Source organism: Gallus gallus, chromosome 10, assembly GCF_016699485.2.
Source record: "Gallus gallus isolate bGalGal1 chromosome 10, bGalGal1.mat.broiler.GRCg7b, whole genome shotgun sequence".
Lineage (NCBI taxonomy): Eukaryota > Metazoa > Chordata > Aves > Galliformes > Phasianidae > Gallus > Gallus gallus.
This window is the reverse complement of record NC_052541.1, coordinates 6862141-6884699: the sequence shown is the minus strand read 5'-3', so window position 1 is coordinate 6884699 and position 22559 is coordinate 6862141. Positions and strand designations below refer to the sequence as shown.

The window sequence follows — 22559 nt, the reverse complement described above, 5'->3', positions numbered from 1 at the left end:
TCCGAGCGGTGCCGCCTCCGGCCGGCGGGGGGCGCTGCGCACGCCGGGAGGAGGGGCTGGAAGCCGCGCGGCTGCGCTTTGCGGACTGCTGGAAAGCAGCGCCGAGTGTCGCGCTGCGCCTCGGGAGGGAGCGGCGGCGGTGGGGGCTGCGCAACGGCGGAACGCCGCCCGCCGTACGGAGGGGCACCGGGGCCGGGCGGGCCGCGAGCGCTGGGCTCCGGGCAGTGCCGGGCCGCGCCGCGGGGACTCTCCGGCGCCTGTTGGGGCCGTTTCCCCTCCTCCGGCCCTGAGCGGCGCGCCGGCGGCGGCCGCTTCTTCCTCCTCGGCCTCGCTGCTCAGGTACGGGGACGCGGGGGCACGGCGGCGGGGGCTGCGGGCCGCCTTCTGTCCCCGGCGGGCCGCCCTGCGCCCGGGCGGATCGGTACCGGCGTTGCGGGGCGGGCCGTTGGGGCGCGGGGGCAGCGCGAGGCGGGAGCCCCCGGCGGGTGCGGGGCGCGGGGCTCGAGCTGCCGCACGGAACCGCCGCTCCGCTGCGGGCCGCCCCGGTGCGCGTCGGGGCTCCGTCTCCTTGAAAACCTGTCATAAATATTTCCCTCACGGAAATGAGTTTTCTTTGCGTGTGTAATGGGGTTTGTTGTAACGTCATTTGTTTTGGCCGCCAAGTTGGTATTCTGCTGCTTAACCCCTCAAGAAAAACCCAAACCCTTGGATGCGTTCGGCCCTGTGTGCTGCTCGTCCACATCTGTAGGCCGGGAGTGGCAGAGGCGTGAAGGTTTGTAACGGGTGGGAACGGGGAGCTGCAGGTAGCGAGAGCTTGTTTGGGTGCTCGTATGTGGGGGGGGTTGGAGTGTCCTTGGGGGGGATGCGAGATTGGTTGGAGCTGGCGCTGCCAGGGCCTGCGGTGGCTGTGGGAAACGGTGAGGGAGGCCTGGGAGCCTCAGCTGAGGGATTCGTCCTCATACTGAGGTGTTCCTCCTAAAGAAGCTGTTATGGAGAAGGTGAGTGCTCGCTGCAAAACCTTGTTTGAATTTTAATGCCATGACTTTGGCCTGTGACACAAATAGAAGAGCAGACTGCTCAGCATGGAGACCCTTAACAGTATCTTGTGGGATATCTGCTACAAATTAATAAAGAAACGCTAGGTTTTCAGGCGCTGAACCTCTGTTGTCTTTGTTGTAACTAGTGGAAAATTCCAAAGGTAGGTTGATTATGGCTCTTTAGTGAAATATTTTGATTCTGTTTTGTTGAGGAAAAAATCGTATGAAAATATTTTTGTCACTCCTAAAAACAAAAAACCAAAGCTTCTAATAGTTAGCATAACTACAGGTTTTGCTATCCGAGTAGTTTTGCAACAAATTAAATGGCTTTAACTCTCCCTTTTGTTGGCTAGAGGGACTTAATGGAGGCTAAAAAGTGCTGGTAGCCAGTTACCCCCAGTTCGGATCATCTCTTGTTGGTTTGATAGGGGAAGATATGAACAGCCAGTCACGTCTCATGCCCTTATCCACAGTACAGCATGACCTCATGTATTAATAGGACAGAAAAGACTGTGTATGCATTTTCTTTCCTTTTACTTAAATAAAAATGTATGACACTAAGCTTCCAGTTTTAAAACTCCTCTAGTCCTGCACCTATTTATTGAGGATTGAAGCTCTCACAGCTAGAGCTGCAGTTGTGTCTATGCTGGGAGCACAGGGGTACCAGCAGCTCCAAGTATTTGTTCATATTTCACATCTTTGTAAAATGTAGTAACAATATATCCTAGTAGATCCACAACTTTCACTGTGCAGATTACTGTTTTGTAGGTCTTTGTAACCAGGTCAGTTGTACCAGCCTGGTCTGTCACTGGAGGTGTCCATGCTGCAGTAATGTTTATCTCGCCAGCTTGCTGTATTTTTTCCAAGACCAAGAATTTTTTGTTTCAGTTGTTCGTATTTTCTCCAACAGTAAAAACATTTGTTTGAGAAGGTACGGGTGAGAGTGCTCCACCGCACCTCCTGAGCTCTGTAGGCCCAAGTGTTGGGCATTGGAGTAAATGGGGGAGAAGTACTGGGGTGAGGGAAAATCAGGACAAACTAATTCACTTCTAAACAGTGGGAATAGTATAGAGGGATGAATTCACCACAAGCAGATGTTATATAAAGTTATATTTAATGCGTAGCCTCCTCAAGGTCAGTTTTATCAGAGTTTGCTGTCAAGTAAAAAGCTTTGAAAATGTACATTAAGTAATGAAGTATAGGAGATATACACAACATTGAATAGGATAATCATCTCTACTCATAGTCCCCTAAGTTTTATCGTTGTGAGTGGCAGTGATCAGCTGCTACTGAAGTCTGCCATGCTTTTAAAGAAACACAAAATGCATCCTTAGCCTAGTTTTTGTTTGAACTTAATTTGCAAGCAGCAGAGATGGTGTCATAGTTTATTCCTCAAAGCTTTCTCAGAGAAGTGCTTGCAAAATGATACTACGTCAAGAAGAGTTACATGTATCTGAAAGGTCAAAACTGCCAGAGGGACTAATAAGGAATGTTCAAAATAATTTTGGATGGCTGTGTAATTCAGGGTTTTTCTGGCTGTCTCTGGAAACAGTACTCTTAATATTGGCTAAGGCAGATTTTGACCAGACTTCCTGGTTAAGATCTTAAGCTCAAGTAAAAAAAAAATCCTATTTTGTCATTCTTTTATAAAGTTGCAAGTCCTTGTTCCCAAATTCATTGCATTTATGTTTGTCTTGGAAGTTGGCAAAGCTGAAACATTCCTGATTACCAAATCATAATGTGTCTGTCTTAGAACTGTGATTTATACCGTGTTATGTGTAGTTAACTGAGTTTAAGCCTAGGACAGAACAAAGAAATGTCTAGACTGAAGGATGTGCCTTGTGAACACCGTGTTTGTCCAGTACACCTGCCTGCATCTCTTGTGCAAAGCCAAGCAGGTTCTTTGCTCAAGTGGGTAAATGCATACTAGTGCTTTACTGATGCTTGTGTGTATGGCAGGAGAGTGAACTTGTTATTGGTAGGACTCCGTGCAGGATTGCTGTAGCCTGCCAGCTCATCTAGCTGAGGTGCTTCCAGCTGCGCATGCTCCATGCATTCCCTGTGTTCCAGCTGGAGCCGGGCCCTACATCCAGTCCTTGGGAAGAGCTGCTCTGCTGTAGCTGTCCTGTGCTGGATTCTGTTAAAGGCGTCAGAGACAGTGAGATGCTTTCAGAAGCCTCTCCGTTAAAATTGAACCTGAGACAGACCAAGGTAGTAAGTTTGAGAGGTGAATTATATAACATGGCATAACAGAGCCTTCCTGCACCTATTTCATAGCTGGCTTGATGTTTCTGTTGCAGAATTACTGCTTTACTGATATGAATTGTATTGTGTGTGAGGAAACAGACCTTGGAGGTCCCTGAGGAATCTTTTTCAGCCATGAAATGAAGGAGTTTGCAGGTCCAAAGGCCGGTTCCTGCTGGTTGCAGTTACTGTGGTCTGACTTGCCTTTGAGACATCTTTGCGAAGATCAATAGGAGTAGTTTGTACTTGAAATGACATTGTTTCACTTGAAGTGTGGAGCCGGGAATGGTTCCTAGAATTGGCTGCCCGGAGTAAGCTGCTTGCCTTGCTCTGCAGGTAACTGTAGCACCGCTCTGCAAAGCTCTGGCCAAGTCTTCGTGGCTGGGTGTAAGGGAGCGTCCTTGGGAAGCTGCAGGCAAGAACCTGTCTCCAGAACGCTGTGCTGTGGTTGCTAACTAACACTGTGTGTGTGGGTCTGATGTAGTGTGCCTTCCTGCAGGGCAGAAGAGAAGTGTTGTGTCTGGAGAATTCTCGAGTAGCTGTGTCGCTGTTGATGGTTTAATAAAACAATAATAATAAAAATTAAAAAATGGAATTGGAAATGGTTTTTAGGGGTACTCTAATATTGCCCTGTGAATAAAAATTTCAGTTTGGTGCTGCGTAACATCAGAACAAACATAAGTTCAGGTTACCTTCTGAGTTTTGCTGTTCTGTAAAGATGCATAGATCTGAAACTACCAGGTTTTTTAATTAGTTTTATCAGTAGCTTGTTTTATTTTTGAGTGAAGAGTAGAAGATCAAAATACAGCATACTAAAAACTAGTTATTAAAAATAAGTTCTAAAAGCATGGGGTTCCTCATTATGTGGTTAAAATGAAGAAACAAAAGCACAATCAAGTTTTGAAATCTGATTGCATGTGTTTTGCTGGCAGTGGAACTGAATATTGGATGTTTGCGTGCTCTTGCTACACTACATTGTGTGTTGTTTTCCCACTTGATAGGCATGAAGGAATAGGGCATGACTGCCCTTTCCAGGCTAACAGGTGCTTTTTCATGGACTGCTCCAGGGAATTCTTGGTTTTTGTTGGAGCAGGGCACAGTAGCACTGAGATTCAATTTTCATACACTTACACTGGGGGTGCAGCTTCTCGAATGGCTCTAAAAGTCCTCTGTCAACTCCCATTGCATCAGAGTCATGCATGAATCAGTCTGGTTTGGCTCTCTGCCCTTGAGAACGGGAAGTAATAGTCCGTAGGTTATCTTGCTTGTGCCCAAGATCTTGCACAGATTTTGTAGGCTTTTTGATTACCCACTTTTTGGTGTCTCGATTCATCTGATGGAGTAGCCTTGCTGAAAAAATAATAAGGTGTATTTTTAATGATAGGAGAAGAATGGCTGCTGTTTTTTCAAGAGGCAGTTTGTATAACACTTCCACTTATTGGTCTGTTCCACTTTTGCTAGGTCACTAAAGCTTGTGGTAGGAGCAGTGTACAGAATGATCTGTATGTGTGTATCAGGTGTTAACAGAGAAGTTTCCTTATGAAGTCAACACTACCAATATTAGCTTACCATATTAAAAGTAATGTTAAAGTCTCGTAGAAGCCACATTGTAGGGAAGGGATTTAACTTTAACTTCAAAGAAAATACAAGTTAGGACTTGATAGAAATTTCCTTTCTGAAAGAATGTTAAATAGCTTTGCTTGTCTGATGTCACTTTGTATACGTGGGCAACTGAGGTGGGTACATAAATGGTCTGAGCTAGCAGAGAATTCCTTCAGCAGTGAAATTGCAGCATTCTTTCAGAAGTGATGATAGCGGGATGCTCTGCAGGCTCTTGGTGCTCTCCAGAGCCATCATGTTCCAAAGACTTTGAGCTGTGTTGTCCTCTAAGCTTAACCCCACAGACCTGCATTGCTTGTAAGTGTGTGGGGAGTGCGTACAGTCAGAAGGGAATGACTGCAACCAGAGAGGACAGGGAAATGGAAGGCAAGGAAATTGACTACTAACTAGCTTGTTTGTTAACGAAGCTCTTCTGCTCTCTGCTTTCCATCAAGCTGGCTTTAAGCAAAATAGTTTATTTGGCAAATACCTTCTATGTGGTGAACTGGGCTGAGGTGTGTTACACTAACAAGGCAGAGCCATCATCGGGTGTTGTGTAAGAGACACGTTCTTAAGATAGGCAAATGTTCTGTGAGACGTGTGACAAAGCATGGTGTGCTTACTGCAGCCAGCCTTGACAGAGTTGATCAAAGTGCTTTTTAATATGTAAAAAGGAGATACTTTCTCATTAAGTAAGGCAAGATGACTATTTCACTGCCCAATTGAAAACATGATTTCAGAATAGTGGGGGATTACATGCATTAATCAAGCTTACATGAAAAGTTTGAGTTCATATGTGATGAACTGTTTCACTTTTTTATAGTGCTGACTTCAGTGCCATTGTACTTTTCAATTGCTACTAGTGAAATTAATTCTTAATGGCAAAATACCTTGCTGTGATAACTCGCATTTTGCTTTTATGTCATCATAAACTTTTGTCTGCCATAGAGTTCTCCAACTTGAGTTTGTGTTTTGACTGGTACAGCAGTTTTGAGGAACTTCCCCAATTTGCATGAATTTTCTTGTGGTGCTGTATGTCTTGAAGTGGCTAGGATCAGCAGCCTTCATTTTGCAAGATGAGTAGATAAGTCATGGACACTTGATGACTGTGAATGAGGGTCATGCACTTCAGAGGGGAACTCATATTTTTCGGGTGGCTTTGTTAACATCTGTTCAAGTCTTTAAGGGACATAAAAGAAGATACTGCCTCTTTTTCTTACACCTTGAATACGTGATTGTCTGATAGGAAAATGTTTTGATTAAGGAGGAGAAGCATTTACTAGATCTTATTGCGCTCTGAGAAAGCTTCTCGGAGCTACTTTTAGTGGGAGACTTTATAGGATCTTCTAATTGTTTAACAGCAGATGATCTTATTTTAATGAGCTCCAATTACTTGTGTTTTTTTTTTTTTGTAGTTCTTCATCAAGTTTATCTTAAATTCTGTGTAAAAGCATTGGACTTGTATGTAATATGGGTATTTCTTATGCCTGAAGATTGAAAATACTTATTTCTTAGTAGCTTTCAATTTACTGATGGAAACCATCATTGATTTACATCTTTCTTGGTTAACAGAGGGCATAGGTCTCACAGTAATTGTTGGAGGTGTTTGCAGGGTTCCTGGTGAGAACATTGAAGTGGATCTTTGCAGCTGGGGTTCAGAAGCCTGCAGGATCTGTGATCTGCAGAAAGATCTGGTGAGCCTTGAGGCTTCTTGAGGTGTTAGCACTGCAATGTGTATACCTCGTGCAAAGTTTTTATTCCTGAGTACGTCTCTTGAAGAATTAGATTGGTTGCTTATGGCTCTGAAGAGAGCACGGGCTGACAGGGATAACATCCATTCATACCTATTGCAAACACAGATAAGTCATTCTGAAGGATGTGAGGAGCACCTCGCTCACAGCTGCTGCTGAAAGCATCGCTTTGTGAAGCCATCTCAGACATGCTGGTTTGACTCTGCAGTCCCAGTCTTGTACTGATTCTTTATATACAAACAAACAAGGGCTTTAAACATGGGCAACACGTAAGCACATGTTGGCATGCTGAGGAATTAATTTGGAGGTTCAGGCAGAAGATAGCGATGTAAATATGCGCTGCTACCCACCATATTGCTGACTTAGGCTTTTTTGTGGCCTCATGGATATTCCAGCTGTGCTGCCCAAGGCACCTCGTTTCCATGTAAGGTTCAGTTCTGTGTGTTTTATTTCTTTCAGCAGCCATCTTGTTAACAAAGCCTCATATCAATCAGGTATTGCTGGCAGGATGCTCATACAGTGAATCAGGTTGGTGTCTGACTTGGTTGGGGAATTTGGTTTGCAGTTTGTTCAGCTGCATTGTCTGTTTCAGCGTTGTAACGCTTCTGCCAGAAGAGCACAGGAGATGCTCAATCAAACAAGTTGGGCAGTGGTGAAGAGCTGCTGAAATGGTGCAAGTGTCAAATGTCTACAATAGCCCTATTCACCAGAGGAACAGAAGAGTGATATTTCTTGCAGTAGGTGCCAGATGAAGCAGGTAGATGCTGAATGCATTACTGACGTTACTGTTGCTGTTGTCTCTCAGTAGTCTTCTGGTAGAACAGTTGTTTTTTTTTTCTTGGACATGGTCTTTGAGGCTTACGTTGTCCTGTGTTGGCAGCCTGGTAGTTAGACCTGGAGGGGAAGTGGCCTGGTACCAGCCATTAAGGGTACATGTGGTATATGCAAGAGAAACTGTAATTAATTAAAGGATTTTTATTTTTTTGCCCCAAAATACTAAGGTTCAAAATCTCTCCTGTTTTATCCTTTACCTTTTCAGAAAATGATCGTGAATTCTAAGCAACTGATTTTTATAGCACAGTTGTATCACACTGAATTGCGTGCAAGGTATTTGCTATCCATATACAGTTACAGAGGAAGGAGCAGGCCTTGAGAATACAGTTAAGTTGATGGTTAAGTGTTGGAGCCGTCTAGCTAAAGATGATGTAATTTCTGTAACACTGATGCAGACATCAGTGCAGAGCAGACATCACTCGTGCTTTTTACAGACATACATTGATATTTCCTTTGTGAAACTGATAGTGTTTTGGCTGATGATGAGAACATCTGTTCAATGCAAATAATGCTAGTTCTGTCTTAATTGAAAATTATACTGTCAAGCAGTTTTTGTAACATTATTATGAAACAGCAGTATTCTATTGAATGCTGTTTTGCTTTTCCCAGGGAGGTGGTGTTAGCCTGAGTAATACATGGCTTTTTTCTTGCTTCCTTTTCATTCTTTGAAAAACTTGCTGAGTTCTTTGTTGTTTTGTTCCATTTGTTTGATGCATGTCTGTTTATTTCTAGGCCTTTCTTAAAACTTCCCATGTCTAAATGGACTCCTGAATGTAATATAGTTTATACTCTAAAAGCGGATATGAAGAGTGAAGTTCCTTCTGATGCACCAAAGAGACAGGAGAGCCTGAAGGGGATCCTCTTGAACCCTGAGCCTATTGGGGCAGCCAAAAGCTTCCCTGCAGAAGTGGAGATGATTGCCAGTAAAGTAGGGAATGAGTTCTCTCACTTATGCAGTGACTCTCAGAAGCAGAAGGATATGAATGGCAACCGTACAGACCAAGACAAAAGTCTCGTGGTGCGAAAAAAGCGCAAGAGCCAGCAGGCTGGTCCTTCATACACACAGAACTGTCCTGATAAAGAAAACCAAGGAGTCTTGGGATTAAGACAGCATCTAGAAACACAGAGTGAAGACAATGACTCTTCTTTTAGTGACTGTATCTCTTCGCCTTCATCTAGCCTGCATTTTGGAGACTCTGACACAGTAACGTCTGATGAAGAAAAAGATGCTCCCATAAGACACTCTCAGGCAGTGCTGAATGCTACGAGTAGAACTCACAGTGCAAGGTCACAGAAGTGGCCTCGGACTGAGGCAGACTCTGTTCCTGGATTATTAATGAAAAGACCCTGTTTTCACAGCAGTTCTTTAAGAAGACTTCCGTATAGAAAGAGATTTGTGAAAACCAGTTCCTCACAGCGGACACAGAATCAGAAGGAGCGAATTTTAATGCAGAGGAAAAAAAGGGAGGTGTTAGCTCGAAGAAAGTATGCTTTGCTACCCAGCTCTAGCAGTTCGAGTGAGAATGATCTCAGTAGTGAATCTTCCTCTAGTTCATCCACTGAAGGGGAGGAAGACTTATTTGTGTCACCTGGCGAAAACCACCAGAACAATACAGCTGTTCCTTCAGGTAAATTTAATTGCTATGGTACTTCTGTTGCTGAGCTTTCATCACATACAGTATACTTTGCTTTTTTTTTTCTGCAGGTGCATTGGAGCAGTTGGTTTGTATTTTTATAGAAGTTATATTCCAAATAAACCTAATATAATAGTAACATTAACCCAAAAAATTTTTGATGGGAAAGGATATTCAGAACTTAACAGTAAAATCATAAGTCAAGAATCCTTTAATGTGAAAGGTGAAATTAATGGTTTTTAAACAAAGTACTGGAAGGTTGCTGCATCTAATCAGCCACATGCTGTGGAGTCACTCCATTTTTTAAAAACTGATAAGTAGCATTAAAGATGTTAGCTTTCATGTTGCATTAAAAATTGTAACTGTTATAGGTTTATTAACTGATAGTTGGAATTACAACTCTGCCTGGTTTCAAAAGGTAGAAGGAGGTATCAGTAACACACCTGTCAATACACAGTTAACATTGCTTGACAACTTAATTAAATTAATAGACTTGGTCGTTGTGAGAAGACTGTAAGATATGACTCAGTTGAAGTTAGCTTTACTATTATGATAATAAAAGAAAATTCTAAGGCCTGAAATTATGGAAAGCAACTGCAAGATCACTGCACAGACTGTATCATATATAAGTGTGTGTGTGTACCCCAAATGCTTTACCTAGATACAGTCCGTGCACTGATGTTGCAGTTGATTTACACAGATGCTTCTCTGGTATGTCTTGAGATAGCGTTTGAAGATAAGTTTGAATGTTGATTTATTTTGTTTTCCCTCTTCCAATTGTCCTAGAATTCTTTTCTTCATAAATTTATGGAGTGAGAGGCGTTTGCTAACCTTTGGCTAGTTACATTTATGGTGTTGCAGCTGTGCCTTCTGTAAATCATTTCAGTTTTCTGTAGAGCATGGGGAGGTAGATGCTCAGGACACAGCAGTGTTCATCTGTGCTGCCATGTTTTGTGTATCTACTGTTTAGTGGTGCATTCCAGAAAGTGAAACCATATATTGGAATGTGCTGATCTTTCCTTTGAGGAAAAAACATTGGAAACTGCAAGTACACGTTATAAAAATAAAAGTTGTATATGTTCATGATGGGGCGGGGGGGGGAGATTATGATTAAACAGAGCCACGGTGCTAGATAGATTATTACTTGCTATTCATTGTCACAGGAAATGATTTGCATGTTATTCTTTAACATACTATTTTAATACAAGAAGTAGAATTTGTAATGCAAAAATCTTACTCATGAAGTGTTGGAACAGCATAAATAACTCTAAAAGGGAAGGATTATTGTGCAGGCTTAGCTATCTTCATGCATATTTGTGGGGACAGAAACATAATTTTTTTTCTTTGAGCTTCAGCAAGTTATGTTTCTGAAATGCATGCCCAAGTATATTGAAAGGCATAAGTTGCAAATAATTAACTTACAAGGGCGTGCATACATTCAAAAAAATGACTTTGGGAAACAACTGTGTCAGTACTTCCTATTTCCTAGTCAATAGTTTCTTCTCATTTTCAGAGATGATGAAGTTTCTTGTAACTGTAAAATTATGTCAGACCATTAGCAACACTTCCCCTTGCAACGGCAAACCTAGTAAACATATGAGAGCCTGGATTATGGCTTCTCAGGCAGCCATCTATTTCCAAATATGCTGAATGCATTTAGAGAGGAAACTTCCAGGGTTATTTTGTGTATCTACTTGAGCTGCTGAAACCTTCTGCCCTCTTCAAACTCAAGTTCAATTAACACCAGTTTCCCTTGAAGGGTAACTGCTCAGGTAACTTCCAATGGTTCAGTGTGCTGTTGTTTTGATGGCAGGAAGCCTGGGCTTTGTAATGCACTTCATCCAGTTATGTGGAAAAATAAATGCATTGTCTCGTAGCTTTACTTTTGTATTACGTGAAACAGGCTTTGAAAAATACAGTTCATTTATGAAGTGGTGTTTCTTATCTTCTCGTATTGATTAGCTCTGCACCAGTTAATTTCAGATGAAAATACTGATATAAGCTGTAACTGAAACAAGATATGCTTTAAAGAATGTGTATTGTGGTGGCTGTATTTCAGGACTGACACAGTAAGCTGAGAAGTAATTCTGCCTTAAAGTATGTAAATTCTGTATTTTTATTTTTCCAGTGGGATATATGTATCGATGGAGAAGTTCGGAGCCTTTTGTTTACACTGAAGATAGAGTGGGAAGTTGAGCAGACTTCCTTTATGCAAGTGTCCTATTTTTAGTAAGAGAAGAGTGTGATTAACACTTTATGTAGCTTTTTGCTGTGAGATAACGCATTTCTGCTTATTGAGCTAATTGGGACAGAAATTAGGGGCCAGCTGGAAAAACAGATAGGTAATGTCCCCGTTTAATGGGCAAGTATGATATTTCTTACATACAAAAGATGTTGCTAAGCAATGCTATAGTGGTCTGTTAGTGGTAGGGACAGTTCACCCCAGCACATGAAGCAACCTTCATGATGTGTCTGTTGAAATGATAGAAGGCATTGAAAGACTAAGAACTTTAGCTAAGAATGAGGCCTGCAGCATATATGTAAAAGCACTAGAGGAGAGATTTAGAAAAGGAGGAAAATAATAATCAGCAAAGAAAAATACAATTTTAATGGATCCAGTAATACCTAAACACTTCATAAACCATCACTGCACTGTTGTGGCCTCCTTATTAGCAATTTGTATTAAGGATATGTCGGAATACTTGTTTGCTTTAAATATTGAGGTCTCTTAGGGAAAACATTTGGGCATTGCAAGGAATTAAAGTAATACTTCTCTTGCAACAAATAATAAATCAGTGCTTGTACTTAATGGAATTTATGCTTATTTTTGGAACATGATATGAATGGAGGTGTGGTGGGTTTTTTGTTTGTTTTTGTACTTCAGCAGTGTGAGGGGATTGAAGAAGTACCTGATCAGGACACATGGGAATAGATGAGGTAGTTTTACCAACTGCTTGCCACAAAAGGCACTGTCCTCATTAAAGTGAAGATGACCACAGGAAGTTTGCTCAGAAGAGAGAGAGGAGAGCTGGGGACATGGATGATGTGAAAACAACTCTGTATAGTTTAATGATGTGGTTACGGTTGAAATTGCAGTACTTTCGGGGCTATATATTCAAATTTGTAAGTTGATAGTAATAAAAAAAAACAGAGCTTACAGATAAAATAACTGCAAGCAGCAACATTTTTGTTGTGGAATGGCTGTTCTGATTCTGTGTTTTGTTTAGGTAGCCCAGAAGCTTGACTCTGGTCCTTGGAGGACGTGTGTAAACATCTAGAGAGAAAATCCTTTGACTTTCCATATCAAGGGTGGCAGAATTCCAACTTGTTACTGGAATTGGATCTCTGTAACGTTGCAGTAAAACTTGAGATTTTTCAGCTTGGATATAAAAAGGCTGTGGATGGCACTTAGAGGCAGCCAGTCTTTCAGGGAAATCTCAAAAAAGCTGAGCTGGGAGCAGGTGTTCAGCTTTACGTTATTCAGCTGGCAGTAAATCTGACCTGCAAGAGATGTTGTTGTTTAAAAAAAAAAAAAAAAAAAAAAGGTAGAATTTTACATTGTCATAAATTGTGGCCTAACGGGGCTTAAAATTCCTTCAAGTCTGGCACATTACTTGGTGCTTTTGAATAGCTAAGTGCTAGACATGCCTTGTTTCTTTCCTTAGAATGTGATGCTGATGAGAAGCTGCTCCAGTTTTTGTTCAAAGCTGATTGGAGCAAGCTGAGGCTGAATCCACTAATATACTTATTGTATGTCTTCCAAGAATATTGAATATAAACATCTGGCACTTTAGAAGCCAGAGGCTGGTAAAAATGCTAATGTGAATGTGAAATGCTTGTTTATTTAAACAGGTTTCTATTAACAGTTCAAGACAAATGTGCATGAAATGGAAGTGATCTGCCTGTTGTTAATGATTTTTTTCAGTTACTTAATCCCTCCTGAAAATAAAAGCTCTCCTCTTCCCCCGGTAACTGAAACAGCTTATAATTGGGAGCTTTTATCTCAATAGTGAGCAGGGAAGTGGGTGCCATATCCTTTCTGATGCGTCCCTTAGTAGAAAAGGGCTGGGGAGGAGCTGAGTAGTGTATGGCTGATGCAGCTTTTTGTGCTGAAAGCAAATCCTGGAGTTGGTTTGCTGTATTGCTACTGATAGGAATAAGGCCTATGTGTACAATTTAAAAATAGTAAGTAGAGTTTTGAATGAGCCCCTATCAGCATAGCTTATGGTTGGATGAGATCCCCTTAGTTCTGGTTGTTTAACATCGTTTCCACTAGGGTGCAGAGTACTACGAGTTCGTATGTTCTTGAACATTTCTCCTGTCTTGTACAGCTAGTGAGAAATATATTCCAAGTAATCTCAGGTAGAGCTCATTAACACTAGTGGGGTGTTCTTTTATCAATTTCAAGCTTGAATTCACCATCGCAAGCTGCTGTAGGGGCAGGTAGTATCAGCAAGTTCAGAAAGGTGTTAGACACTTCCTCACAGCTGTCCATGAAAAATGAAGAGGCAGTGATGAGCTTTCTGATCTCTGTAATGCTGTGGCTGTTGAGTGATGTGAGAGCCTTCCTTCACGGGGTTGTATCCTGGGTTTTTGGCTCTCATGGTATGGTTTTGCCCGTTGCAGCTGGTAGAGAACATGAGTCGTAACATGGGTCTTGGTCTGATCTGCCTGGAACTCAAAATAAGTTGTCACTGGGAATGGACTTCTTGTTTTAAATGGTTTTTTTTTCATTTACGCTTGGTCAAGCTGTCCCATTTGGAACTGGATGTTGTAAAACTTGACTGTTTTACATGTAATATTTCATCTAGTTAAACCGCATGTTAATTGCAGAGTACCCTCTAGGGAGGACGCTGGTTGGCCTACCATAAATTTGGATGTTACACTCGTTATACTTGTGTCCTCAGTGGGATATTGGTGTTAATTGATGATTGATTGATATGCAAATCATGTCATGGTCCACTGAAGGCAAGTAACAGTGCTGTGTGTAACACAGCTTCATCTCTTGCCTGTTGCTTCTGGGTTATCCAACTATTGATATTAGACAGAAATTTGCTTCCCAGAACTGCTTATGGTCTATCAGCAGCACCCAGCAGATACCATTTTGAAATCTTACAGTTTTCTGGGGAACAGATATGCTCATTTAAAGATCTAAATAATGGACAACAGAGTAGTATGCTATTTAAGTTATTTTCAGGTTAATAAATTAATCTGACAGGTTTGCTGTCTTTGGTGTAGGTTAGGGGTGGCTAGGTTGGAGGTTGTTTTGCTTGTTGAGGGATGATTATCATTTTGAGCCTGTACAAATTAGGGTCATATACAAAACCTAATTACTAGGTACTGTTAGTGAGTCTGAGTTTGGAGGTATCTGCAAAACTTACAAACTGAAAGTTGGTGTTTTGCATGTGCTGTAAAGTAAAATGTGTGGATTTGGGTAGAGGAAAAAAAAAAGGAGTGGAAAATAATGAAATTCTTCCTGTGACTGTCAGTAGAATTTTTGGGTTTAACCAGCTCATTTAAAATGAATGAATCTTTTTGTGGTAGCCCAAAGGCTCATTTAGTCAGAACAACTGGAGTACAATTTGCTTGCTATGTCTTCTGATTCAGGAGGTGGCAGAGGGAAGTATCATACACCTGCAGGAGGGTGATTTTGTTTGCTGTATAACCGTGGGTATTAGGTTGAGAGTAGTTATAAAACAGAATAAAATCCACACTCCTAAATCTGGGTAACTACTTTGCTTTGCCATCCCTTCTTCTCTTTGAAGGGAGAATAACTTCCAGTGGGACAGCATTAGCACAGTAACACTTGTTCTGCGGATTTAGCTGTCCTTTATAGGGTCAAGCATTGAGGTGATACATTGATGAGTAAGGTATTAATATTTATACTTAAAATAAGGTCAAGTTTGCTCAGTCCAGACTGAAAATGACTGGTCAGTGACTGTTATATTCATTAAAACAAATAGGGTGTACCTCATCATGGTGGAATATATAAAAACATCCTGTTTTTATACAGTGAACTGCAGGGTCAAAAGTAATACTTAGAAAGATGTGCAGGTATCTTGTCATCTAGTGCATTCCTGTTACGTTTCTCCCCTGGCTGCTGGTATGTCATGTAAATTATGCAGTGAATAAAAACTAGGATTTATTGAAATGTCAGATTCTGTTGGTTTTATGCGCTACCAGCACGAAAGCATTAATTGAAGCTACTTTTATAAACCTAGGCTTAAAAAGAAGTTTATAGGTGTGTATACTCAAAGTGTACTCCTGTGGAGGTACCTCAGGTATGTTCAGGTGTTTACTGCTGCAGTGTAGCCATGGCTTTACCAGGTGCCTGCCAAGACTTACATGTCTGGTAAACATCTGCCACACCTGAGTGCCTCAAAATTCTTTGGAGCAAACATTTTTAGAAACCATATAGCAAAAGCTCTGGTGGTTCATATGTTCTGTTTCTGCATGCCAGTCATCTCGCTGAAGGAGGTTTCCTCTGCCTTCGTGGGGTGGTGCACTCACAATTCAAGTCAGCAAACAAGCTGCTCAATTTGTAATTCTGGTTAGGCTCACCTTCAGAAGCCAACTCAACTCGTGAAGTTACTTTACATCAATTTACAAAGCAGTATGGCTTTGTTAGGATTAGGGTCTAGCAGCCTTGAGACTTCAGTGCCTTTGGCGGAATTCTTACTTGCATCTCTCAGATAAGTTATCTCTCAGATAAGTTACAGAACTACCTCCTAAGCATTATGAAGGTTACACCTGTGTTGCTTGTTTACCTGCAGTGCTGCTGACTTTTAATATTGTTCAGAGGAAAGTGATTGGTTTACATTGGCTGATTGCCTGATTTTTTTGCATGCCATTCTTCCAGCAGCGGGTATGTTTTTAAAACATGCAGACTTGAAATACATGCACTTGGTGTGCTTCTAGGAGGCCTTGCACAAAAGATCCTTTAGATCACTAAGAGTCACCAAGTCATATGTGATCATAGCTTACATTTGTAGTGTTTATGCTAGGAATATAATCTTAGAAATATTTGTAAGACGTTTATTACAGTTTAGAGACTTCTCACAGTCTCTGTTTGGAAGATATTGTTGATTCACAGTCTGGTCTTTCTGAAAGCCTTCCGTGGGATGAAAACTTGGTCACTTTGTTCTTCTGACCTCTGAAAGCACTGCTAAAAGGCACAGGCAGTAGGAAGTGTAGAAGGCTGAGATACAGCTCCGCTGGGGGGTGTTTATAGCAACCTCACCTGTTTTCCTGAAGACCTGATTGATAATTTCAGAGTTCTTAAAACTGTTCAGCCAATAACAATCTGGATGTTTTCTGACTAATTTACAGTCAGTAAAATGACATCACAGCTAAAGATATACTTTAAAAAGGAGCAAGTAAAACCAACTCTTAAACCACTAAGGTGAGTATCTGAATTGCAGATACCAGCTGAGAACTTTGCTGGGCTTTTACAAGAGGTTTGTCTCAGAGGTGAGGTACAGGTGTGCACTGGAGTTGTGTGACATTCCATGCTTCCAGGAGGTGCTGTTTGCTTTCAGAAATAATGAGATCATACTTCAGTGGAAGTCTTCGTGCTTTTTTTCACCTGTCGTAATTTTAAGTAATTACTGAGTCTGAGGACATTCAGACTTCCAAAATTCTTTCAAATGTACTTAAGAGAAGTGTGTATTTGGGAGCCCAGAGCAGCTGCGTGGCTATCTGGTTGTATCTGAGAAGTTGCTAGAACAGATCTGTGTTAGGAAGCTGTTGTGTATTTGCCTGTCATTTGTAAGATGGCATGCTTCTAACATTTACTTACCTCTGAAAATGCTGAAGACTGACTGCAGTTTCTTCACACTGAGAAAATGACTCCTCTATTTTTTCAGTTTTAGCATGTGACTATTTTGTTGACACTGTAGTAGTTATCTCAGGTTTTCTCAAAGTTGTCATGCAAGTTCTGAGAACTGATTTTGTCACATACTGCTTCTAATCACGACATTTTGGTGAATACCAGTTTTTGGAAGCAGGACTTCTTCCATCTGCAGGCACCATCTCTCTGGGCTGAGTATGACCAGTAACAAAAGAAGACCACTGGAAAATCTGAAATTCATTTTTTTTTTCCAAAACCAAGAAATGTTAGAGGTTGGAGGGGTGGGAGTAGAGCCCTGCCCACCACCCCAGACCTTTGTTAGTCCCTTCTGTTCCAGTTATAACGATGTAGCTCAGTGGTTGCGGAGCTCTTGTGGATCTTTGTTACAGCAGTGCATCCTTCTACTAGGCCAGGAAGCTGTTGCTTGCTGCAAATGAAAAAAGGAGCATATAACTTGTCATAGGGTGAAGCAGCTGAAACTGTGTGTACAGGACAGACTTGGAAGAGATCTAGTTCTTCAAGCAATTTTCTTAAAGAAATTGGCAGCCCTCAAAAGAGATCTGCCAGATTGGTAGGCTTGTGCTATTTCTAAGCTACCTAGCTCATTTATTTAATAAATTCTGTTGTGCTCAGTGGTATTGCAATAGTGAATGTAGCTATAGAAAGGTTTCCATGCCTTGTCGTTAGGCTGGAGCTTCAGCCACTCTTCCAGAAATGGTTTCCTATCAGAACTTTTCTCTGAGTTGATTTTGTGGGGTTTTTGGGAGTTGCTTTATTACCACTAATAGTTCCATTTTAACTTTGTTTAGTATAAGATTGTGATTGTCAGTGAAAGGGTAGATTTAAAGATGCTTGTAAGACCACTGTTTGTGATCTTCATTTTGTTTTAGAAATAATGTTTATTAGTCGGTGTATTGCTTTTTCCCTTTTCTACTGTTTAGCCTCGAGATTGGAATGCCTACAAACAAGGAAGAAATAAAGATATTAAAGATAACAAACCACTTCTGCTTTGCTAGCCTGAAAGTTTTTGTATTTATATTAAATGTTTGAATTTCACTTTGTTACAGATAATAAAACTCACCAGAATTGCTTGTAGTACACAGTAGAAGGTTAATTTTCATAACTGTATTATTTCCTCTCTGTATATCTTCTGTCTTCTTTATTTTCACTTCAATATTTAAAATATGATTGCTACCTCTAATAGTTAGGTCATATATATGGCAGTCGCACTTGAAATTTTGACATGCTATATGAAATTGTACATTTTAAGTCTAGGGGAAAAAAAAAAACTGGCTTTGCATGACAACTCATGAGATGAAGTATGCAAACTTTCTTCTTATTTCTTCATCAGGAAGTATTGATGAAGATGTTGTGGTGATTGAAGCATCTTCCACACCCCAGGTCACTGCTAATGAAGAAATAAATGTTACCTCAACAGACAGTGAAGTGGAGATTGTTACCGTTGGTGAGAGCTACAGGTGGGACTTGCCTCTCTTTACATTAAGGCAGTTATGCTGAACTCAGTGTTTGTCACAGGGGGGGTCTTGTGTCATGAAAGTCTATGAGGTAGTGTTCCAGAAATTCTCATCAGCTGATCCAGTTTGCATTTGTGCTTCAAAAACGAAAACACACAAAAACCCACAGCTTTACCAAAGTTTGACTATAAAGCTGGTAGGGACTTGGAGAGGTGGCTGTAGTTAATGTGATTGAGAACTGGAGTTCTTGGGAAGTTAAGCTCTGTAGTGAGATCACGGACCAACTGGCTTAGGAAAGCATCCTACTTCTATGAAGGCACTATTGCTGCATATGCTTTCATGTTTTTCCATATCCCAGTGGAAGCTTTGTTCCATATTTGTCAGATTCTATAGAATCTGATGGAGGAGTTCTTTGGAGCGGAAGATTTGAAACTGTAGCGTATATGGGACAGTTTGGGATGCATGCCAATTAAATACTGGTTTATTTGTGAACATGAAGGCAAAATTGCAGGATGTGAAGAATGACTACCCATTTTTGACAAATGACAAAGGAATAATAGGCAGTACAGTACAAAAACATTCCTTGTGTTTTTCATCAGATTGTGATTTCATTAATGTAACTTAAAATTTAAAAAACAAATGGGTTTTCCTGCAAAAATCACTTCTGTTGGAATAAACTACATTTCTAACAGACCGATTTGTGGTTAAATTGGGTGTGTGAATAATGGGAATTCATGAAAAATATGAGCAGTTGAAATGGTATTTTTTTTTTAAACTCACAAAAAAGGATGTCATACGTTTTGTTATTTCTGTATCAGAGAAGAAATGGGGGGAGGAGAGAGAAATCAACATCTTGAAAATGCATTTTTTCAACAACACGTTTCTTTGTGGTGTAAAATCACTCTTTTCAGTAAGAAAGCAAAAGCTGCAGAATAAGCAGGTGCAGCATCAGGAAATTGTTGGGAATGTGTTTCTAGGAATAACTTCTCCATGGGTGTTTGTTGAGAAAAATCATTAAAACTTGAGAAATGTGTATGCTTGGAATAACCTGAGTTAAGCTGAATTCATTTATTGGCAACTTATAGCTCTTTGGAGCTTTGTAGGGTTAAAAAGTGGGGGCATATTAAACTAATTGTGCTTATAGAACATCAGTTCACACCTTAGCAGAGATGTATAAAACACTTCTGTAAACTCAGCTTTTCCCTTTCCACCATTAGTAAGATATTTTTCTTTAAGATCTATAAGAAACTTAAGAAAATTACTTCTTTCTTCCCTTACCTTTTGTAACAGTACTACCAAAACAACAGCAGCATCCCTCCTCTCAGTTTTATTGATGTGTTGGTGTCAATGTTAATTTCAACAAGGAGGAGACCGAACCAGTGGGGAATTTAAATTTTATTCTGTTCAGACTGTTAGACCTTGTAACATGCAGACTTCTCAAAGTAGCTGTTGTTATTGTTACTATTTAAAGGTCATAACGGAATGGTCAAATAAGGTTTGAGCCTATTAAGCAAACCCTTTACCTCAGACTCCTGGACTTCACTGTGGAAACTTTCAGCTGAATGCTTCATGAGAAGATTAAAGAAATTGTTTTGTTTTGTGTTGGAGAACATCATGATTCTATGTGATTTAAAAAAAAAAATAGTACAGCAAGAAAAAAAAATCCATCAGTTTTTTTATGGTAAAGGAGAGTCTTAAGTTCAAATCTCGATCCCAGAATGTCTGGAAATGTCTCTTTTATGCTATGAATGTAAAGTAGTTCTTATGCCTCAACCACAAAAAGATCTGCATATCTGTTTTGCCAAACCACAATGTAAGGACCAAAGGCAGCTGTTGGAAGCCTTAATAGTAGTTCAGTATAAAATCGTAAATGCTGTAAGCAAACTGAACATTATGGTGGCTATTTAAAAAACTCAGAATAATGTGCAGAGCAAAATAAATGGTTTCCTTTGTTCTCTTTTTTGTATACACGAGAAAATTTTCTCTATTTTAGAGAAGGTAAAAGTGCATTCTTTGGTGAAAACCATCCTCTTCTGATGCTCTGTAGTGCTGCTGGCTCTTTTCTGTGAAACCTGAGGCTAAGCTTTATACCTGCTTGTTATTTCCATTGAATAATCTAGAACTAAAACTCTTTCAAAGACTGACTTGAGTAGCAGTGTATGTGCTTTTAACAGAAGAATTTACAGAATGCAAACTAACGTAAAAGATTAGATTTGAAAAAGTATATGTAAATTCTAGAGTAAATTGTAAAGTACTTAAAGGCACTTGGGAGGTAAATTTCATTCTGGAATGTCAGTATTACCTGCAAAACGCACATACAGGTCTATATAGACTTTCTCTGAGTGCAAACCTTAAGAAAATGTGCTGGCATGCAATTGAAATGTAAGCCAGTTGAGACTGTAGCAAGCATAGTTTTTGTACTATCAGAAAATACCCTACTCTCCTTCGTTAGTGAAGGGAAAGGAATACAGGCAGAATAGAAATGTTGACTGAACTTCATGGTGCTTTGTACAGTGAGTTTTGTTTGTTTTTTAGCCAAGCCCTTCCCTTTTCTTCACTGCTGAATTACTGAAGTTTGAGGATATTGTTTTTCCAAATAGGAAAATGGAGCTATTTGGTGCATATAGGAGAGTCAGTGGTAAATATCATACAGTAAAATACCCTTTCATTAAATTAAGATAGTAATCCCTTAGCTTAAACTGCGAAGTATCATTGATTTGAGCATTCAGATTTGTATGACTAAATTAAGTAGAATGGATGCTGTTAGTCTACAGGAAAAAAAATCACCTATTTCCTTAGGAATGGTACAGGCATAGGATTTCCTCTTCTCAAGCTGCATTTCACTTGAGCTTTGTTAAATGTTACACAAAGCTGTGTTTATTCTTTGAGGGGACAAGGGAAGTAATATTCACAAGATGAATGTCCAAAGCATCTCTGGACTTTAATTTAAAAGTTCAGGAATGATCCTCTGAAAACACTGTCACAAATTAATACTCAGAAGAACTTAATATTTGCAGGTTTTTATAATCTTTACTCTTCTGTCATTATTTGTAGATCTGCTGTTTCAGACTGCATAGGAGTAGTGTAGAATTCAGAGAATCTTAGGTTTCTCTAACAAAGATGTAACATTAGGTATAGTTACTGCTTCTGAAACAGTGAGGAGAAGAAAAAAATAAATGTAAGATTTGGGTCAGTACTTAAGGTGATGTGTTTTTTAAGGTCTCGTTCAACTCTTGGACACTCAAGATCACAGTGGGGACAAAGCACTAGTACTCATGCTGCACGGCCTCAAGAACAGCGGAACCGCAGCAGGATTTCCACAGTCATACAGCCACTGAGACAGAATGCAGCAGAGGTAGTGGACCTTACGGTGGATGAAGATGGTAAGCCACGTTGGTCTCAGAAGTCTCTTCCTTTTTTAGGAGCAGGATGATCAGTGTAAGGGGATAGAATTGTATTAACTCTAATGTACCGTTTAGTGGAAAAACTATACAAACAGATCTCTTAGCCTGTCAGAAAATCTTATAACTTTACTTTCAATATTGGAAGTTTAGCCTATTTTCTTCCAAACTTTTCTTCCAAAAACTGACTTGGGTGTGTCTGAGAGGTTACTCACCAGACAGAAATTACAGAACAGACTGGAACTACTACTTTAAAAATACACGCTTCAGTACAACATCATAAAAACTAGTACTGCTAGTGCTTTGTGTAATAGTAATTCATAAAGAACTGAACTAGTAAAGCATGCTAGGTTTCTGAAATTGTAACTTTCTGTGGTTTCCTACCATTAAAATCCACCAAGTTTGCCATTCAAACATAGTGATGAAAATCATCAGAGCAATTTCCAGGCATTGTCAAAAGTTGTGGAAGAAGTCTGAATCTGATGTGGTGGTGGTTGTTTAGAAGGGAGTATGTATTAAGTTTTAAAAGAAATTTTCTTTTGTGACAGTTCCCTCTCCAAGTGTGTCAGAAGCTAGTATCTTGCAACGTTCTTCAAGAATGTCTTGATTTTAGACGTGTTTTGATTAGTTGCATGATTGCAAGATCCCTTTCTGAAAGTTGAGCATCTGTCCCTCGTAGTGTGTGATCACATATGTTAAACTACATGTATCCTGAGGAAAGAAAAATAACAGTGA

General features: G+C 40.3%; 2 protein-coding genes across 18 annotated transcripts in view; both read left to right on the top strand.

Annotated features, from left to right (window-relative positions):
• The window catches only part of RNF111 (ring finger protein 111), a 49744-nt gene that overhangs the window by 6956 nt on the left and 20229 nt on the right, over nt 1–22559 (top strand). For 11 of the 17 annotated variants that reach the window (XM_040706182.2, XM_040706178.2, XM_040706180.2 and 8 more), the window contains exons 2-4: nt 8198–9093; nt 18300–18426; nt 21643–21806. In XM_040706182.2, the coding sequence (XP_040562116.1) occupies nt 8217–9093; nt 18300–18426; nt 21643–21806 (1168 nt within the window). In that variant the 5' untranslated portion in view covers nt 8198–8216. Of the gene's footprint in view, nt 1–103; nt 773–813; nt 7389–8197; nt 9094–18299; nt 18427–21642; nt 21807–22559 lie in introns of those variants that run through there. The other 6 variants (XM_040706183.2, XM_040706179.2, XM_015278748.4 and 3 more) reach the window with 4 other exon arrangements.
• The window catches only part of MPHOSPH10 (M-phase phosphoprotein 10), a 1076704-nt gene continuing 1054248 nt past the window's right edge, over nt 104–22559 (top strand). The window contains exon 1 of the mRNA XM_025154008.3: nt 104–339. The gene's annotated coding sequence lies outside the window, so the exon portion shown is untranslated. The remainder of the gene's footprint in view (nt 340–22559) is intronic.